Raw genomic sequence first — 5,573 nt, 5'->3', positions numbered from 1 at the left:
TATGGATAGCTATTGGCATTCTATATGTTTTGGGAAGACCAACCAGAAAAAGAAAATTAAGTTGTAGCCCTATAGGCAAACCAATCTTCAGTTGTGTGGTTATTAATAGAGCCTTCGATTTTCATTTTAACACTTCTCCCTGGTTCAAAACTCTACGTAGTTTTATGGGAAGCACACTTATTATTTCTCAATTTTTTTTTATAGCATTAATTTCTATGTTTTCAAAAACTGGAGAGTTTATAAAGAAAAAATGATTTTTAAGATAAGAGAAGAAATACGGGGTTTTAAATAAAGTTTGATTTTACAAATTCTAGGCTTAATAGTAAGCTTGATTACAGTGAGTTCAAATGGCAACAATGCTAGGATTTTGTAAGCATTATGGTTGTCAATCACGGAATAATCTAAAAATAGAAAAGAGATGGTAGTAGTTATTTACAAGAATATGAAAAGTGTTAGAATCACTAAGCGTAGTTGCCACCATCTAATGGGTAATTTCATAATTGAACAATCTTGTTTGAATGGTTGTCAAAATGGAACAATCTTGTCTAAATGTTTGGTTGACAAGAAAGAAAGAAAATTTTGCAAATTAGGAAAGAAAATGAAGATACAATAGAAAATGTGGTTATGATGTAAATCCATCAATATTATCACTTTAATATATTTTTAAACACGATAAAATTACATCTTTAACTAATTTATTTCATTTATTACTATAAAATGAAAAATTATTCATTTATTACTATAAAACGAGAATGTATTAATTTATTACTATAAAATAAGAATTCAAATTAATAAAGAGATTACTCTGTCTATATACCGATGTTTTCTAAAAAGAAACCCTAAATAAATAACCCTATCGGTCTTATTATGTTATCTCAAGATTTCCATGTCGAACATGAGAGTTTCAAAGTAATGATGTCTTCATGGAAAATGTAAGGAACCCTATCAACCTTATTATACTATGTCAAGATATCTATGTGGAACATCAAAGTAATGTCATGAATATTTCCTCATAAAGGTAGGATGGAAGATATGATGTTTTCATAGTGGTAGGATGATCAGTACTCGAATATATTCGGCATCCTTGAAGATGTAGTATATGGTAGTAGTTATTTACAAGATAAAAAAAGGTTTGTGAATCAGTAAGCGTAGTTATCACCATCTAATGGGGTAATCTCATAATTGAACAATCTTGTGTTAATAGTGGGTTGACAAGAAAGAATAAAATTTTACAAATTAAGGAAAATGGAGATACCACAGAAAATGTAGTATGTGGTTATGATGTAAAAATGTTAGTATTGTCACTTTAATCTATTTTTAAGCACTGGACAAATATGAAAAATACCGTTTCAAATGTTGAACTGCATACCTGTTGAAGGCCATTTATTGGGACTGTGAAATCGCTTGCCTTTATCGACGTTTCAGAAGCTTCATAACTCCCCTTCCAATCCCTTGGAAAAACGAATATATGAAAAAATATGAAGTGAAATACTTCAATGGATTGATTTTTCAGAGTTGAGCAGAGAAAGATGTAATTACAAGCAGAAGTAAATATAACGAGACACAAATCCACATCAAACCTTCGGGTTGAATGGAAATATTAAGAGATTCTGCTTGATACGGAGTGTAACCTTGATGGTTCTCATTCCGCACCAATTTCATCATTTCCTCCTCAGGAAGGGCAAAAAGCCTTTGACTTTGTTCAAAGACTTAGTCCAAAAAATCTTCATCGATGACATGATAGATGATATAAAAAATAATCTAGAGTCTACACATGACTATATAAAGATCAATCAACCATTCCATATATAATAATTTTAATCGGTTACACCTAAATCAATGAACTGAATGAAAGGCGAGGGAAATGAAAGTTGAAAATTAAAACTAAGAGTTAAAAATACTTTGCGAACTTGTGCTGCACTGGCCGTAAGGTTGGGATTGGAAAAATCAATGAAGGCAAGATTCACAGGCTCAAAATAATCTACCTCAGTCATCGTTAATTCTGTCTTTTGTCATTTGTTTCTTCTAAATCTCCGATACCTTCAAAATATGCCCTATTCATGGATACCAATACATAGCTACTTCTCCTATGCTATCAATGAATGTGAAAAGAAACCTCTGTTATCAACGAATGCGAACATAAACCTCATATCATGAATGCTAACTCTATCAGTGCTGCCATTATGACTAATGACCTAGGAATGGATGAACAACCTCTATTACGTCCCATTGCACTTTCTAGAGTGTTGGCAGAACCTCCTGCAGACTTTAGAGTGTTACATCAGTCAGAGCACTGAGATTTTTTGAAATGTCCTACGGACAGGCAACCCTTCATATGACATTTTATAATATTTTTTTTTTTTTTTAAAACTTGTAAAAATCAAAATTTAAATTTCTTTTGACTAGTAAATTTCGCTGAGCACTTCTCTGACGTGCTAGAGGGCTTCAGAAGGGCTGTGATGTGTTCAAATTTGAACACTGAATGCAAGTCACATAAAGCCTTATTCAAATGTTAGATTATCACATCAACTGAAAATCAAAAGCAGCGCCTGGTCGAAGCATAGAAACAATGATATCTCAATGTATTCGAAGATCGAGAAGTTCCTAGGGCTTATGCCGAAACTCACTGAGTTGTCTTCCGTACTAAGAGTCTTTTGGCTGTCTGGCTGTCTGCTTTATACAACTCTACAAATATTATGGTTATAACCGCAAGACTAGAATAACTAGGAGTTCCTATACTTAGGAAGGTAAAATTACAATGCAAGTCACATAAAGCCTTTCGGATTTCAAAATTAAGATAAAATTACAATGCACATAAAGCTTTTCGGATTTCAAAATTAAGTGTCGTAGTAGCACCTGGTTCGAATTCCAATGTTTTGTAGGAGATATTTTCAATCTCCAAGCCATACGACATCATCAAGCATACATCATCATTTAACATATTATGTCATCATCAAGCTGCGGCAACAACAACGCGCATCACAGGATTCGAACGTGGTTGGGGGGTGCGAAAGCCAACCGCCCCAACCACAACGACATGCACACCGGGTGCAAGATCATTATCGACTTATTAGAGTGTATGTTCCAGGTTCAAGTGGAAAGGTATCAGTTGTTAGAAAAAATATTAATAACGTTTTCAAAGATAACTTGGCCGTCAAAAATACGTTTTGCACCCTTGCAGACAAGTCATGTCGGATGGTCATTTAAAAAATTTCGACATATTTTACGGACAAAATGGCCTTTGACGGACAAAATGCCCGTCAAATTCCAACCCTGGCTCCATGCGATTTTCAAGTTGAAAAATCCACTTGGGAACCACGCAATTCACAAGATCAACTATTTCAAGGCGTTGCATGGCCTCCATGTCCGTTGGAAGATGAAGGGTTCTACTAGTAGCACATCGAACGTGTAGGATCCGCATCTTTGTCATGCCCCAAAAAGTCCCCTCGTCCTCCAGTGTAACATCATCACTATTTGATCTAAAGACTATTGATAGGTGTTGCAGAAGGGTCAATCCTTTGAGATCCCTCACTGGCACCGGCACCGGCACCGGCACTGCGTGAATTTCTAAGAGTGAAAGTGCACTTTTCAATGTCTGTAGATAGACGAGCTTAGATATACCCACAGGGCAAATCCCCACCCTATATTCAAATCTCCACCCTAAATTCAAATGTGGCATATGCTTTTGCTTCTCTATCCCTTGATGCAACTTTTCTACAAAGGTATCATTAAGATCCAGAAACTAGAGCTACGGGAGACCACTCAAGGATTTGGGCATTTTGCTAATATTTGTCCCAGATAATTCAGATACTTTAAAAGCTTTAAATTCCCGATAGAATTGGGCAATCAGGTGATGGAAGTTCTACTTAAATCTAACACACACACATATCTTTTGTTGTCGAAAAAGCTAGGGGAGATTGATGTAAGAGGGCCATTATAAGATAGCAATAGACTTCGGAGCCGTGGACATTGGATGCGATTGTAGGTATCTCATTTTCATCAATGAAATTCTACGCAATCCTTGGCACTCTTCAGCTGGCATGCTTTCCAATTGTCCTCCGGGTTTTATCAAACATTTAGTTTGCTCGGAAACAACTAATCATGCAGCAAGTCGTGCATTTTGCAACTGTTTACTCGCCCATTCCAACAACCTCTGAAACTTCGATCAGGCATCGATCAATAAGTTCTTCCATGTAGGAGTAGCCTACATCGTACGCTTCTTGTAATTGTGCAGAAACAAATCCTGAGCAATCCATGCATGCACTAAGCCTTGGGACTCTATGAGTATTCTTAGCAAAATCAGAGCAGTAAAGAAAACAAGGTTTTAGATGATGAGGCAAAGCCTGGTAGCTGAACTTCAATGACGGCATAACGCGGTCGCTCATGCCATGTGTTTTATTTAGATGAAGATGGGTATCTTCCCATTTATTAGGAAGATCACTTGCCAGAATTGCCATATAAGCTCCTATTGTTTTTATGGCAAGGGGCAATCCGCCGCATTTGTTTACAATTTCATGGGCTGTCCTCTCCACTGCCTTGGGACACTGGTGTGGATCATCTGGGAAAGCATGGACGCAGAATAAGCGCCAACTGTCTTCTTTTGATAGCCCATTTTTGTGGAGAATTTGATCTCCAGCCCGCAAGTACTTGGCAACATTTTCATCGCGGGTTGTCACCACAACCTTATCTTGGGTTCTGGACGGCAAACCAATGTCCTTCCAAGCATGTCTGTCCCACACGTCATCAACAACAAATATACAGCTTTTTTTTACTCTAAAAATATGTCAATCTTCTCTCTAAGCTCCTCCTCGCTTAGGTTTGTCAACATCTTTTGATTTAGCTAGTCGGCCCCTTTTTTATCATTTTGCAGGTTGGCCAAACTTTCATTGTTTCTTTCGAGGTTCTTGGCTCTCTCATTTCGCTTAAATTGCTTCACCATATCACGGAGAAGTTATGTAACTGCAAATTTCTGAGAAACTGCTAACCAACGCTGAGAGTCGAAGCGTTTATGGACCACTTCGCTGTTGAAAACGTGTTGGAGCAGAAGAGTTTTTCCCTGCCCTCCCATGCCCATAATGGCAATGACTGGAGGGCTTTCTTCCTTCAATATCCATTCAGTAATCACTTGAATATCCCCGACCATGACCACAATCTGTGATTCTTGAAGACAAGCATATGATCTTTAAAACTATCTGCATGTCTTACCTGACCATGAGCATTCACATCTAAAACAACAGCAAGCAATTTGAAATTTTCTGCATTAACCAATTGGATCTGCTTGAGTCGTTTCCTTAATTCCCTAATTTTGCAACCCATGTTTCGCTGTAATTTCAGTTTGGCAAATATGTTATCCGCTGCCCCCACATTCCTCCAGTAGGTACTCAGCATCGACAACAAAATCCTCGAGACTCTCAAGCCAATTGGCCACCAAATTGGAGTTTCTTTTCTCTCCAGCGTCCGTTAGGAGACCTTTAATGGAAAGAAGCTGCTCACTACAAATTTCAAAATCCTTTCTAAAATTAACAATCAGACATATATTTGTTGGAAATAATAATATATACCACTGCAATAAA

General features: G+C 37.1%; 1 protein-coding gene across 1 annotated transcript; it reads right to left on the bottom strand.

Annotated features, from left to right (window-relative positions):
- Nucleotides 1–4,130: 4,130 nt before the first annotated feature.
- Nucleotides 4,131–5,316, bottom strand: LOC149172958 (disease resistance RPP13-like protein 4). The gene is made up of 3 exons (XM_089426518.1): nt 5,206–5,316; nt 4,986–5,152; nt 4,131–4,761 (listed from the first exon to the last, which is right to left on the bottom strand). Exons 1-3 carry the CDS (start codon nt 5,314–5,316, stop codon nt 4,131–4,133), a joined length of 909 nt encoding a protein of 302 aa, XP_089282644.1.
- Between the last annotated feature and the right edge of the window lie 257 nt (nt 5,317–5,573).

Source organism: Pinus tabuliformis, chromosome 4_2 (genome assembly GCF_031772625.1).
Source record: "Pinus tabuliformis cultivar Carrire ecotype Pingquan chromosome 4_2, CPIR1, whole genome shotgun sequence".
In the NCBI taxonomy this organism is placed as follows: domain Eukaryota; kingdom Viridiplantae; phylum Streptophyta; class Pinopsida; order Pinales; family Pinaceae; genus Pinus; species Pinus tabuliformis.
The sequence above is the reverse complement of the archived record's forward strand: the minus strand, read 5'-3'. Positions and strand labels throughout refer to the sequence as shown.

Bases quoted from the DNA above. Each gene is read 5' to 3' on its own strand.
- LOC149172958 (XM_089426518.1), bottom strand. From the start codon at position 5,316: ATGGGTTGCAAAATTAGGGAATTAAGGAAACGACTCAAGCAGATCCAA. The intron at 5,153-5,205 runs GTAAGACATGCA...CAAGAATCACAG, and splicing joins ATGTGAATGCTCATGGTCAG to ATTGTGGTCATGGTCGGGGA. The intron at 4,762-4,985 runs GTTAGCAGTTTC...AGTAAAAAAAAG, and splicing joins CGCTTCGACTCTCAGCGTTG to CTGTATATTTGTTGTTGATG.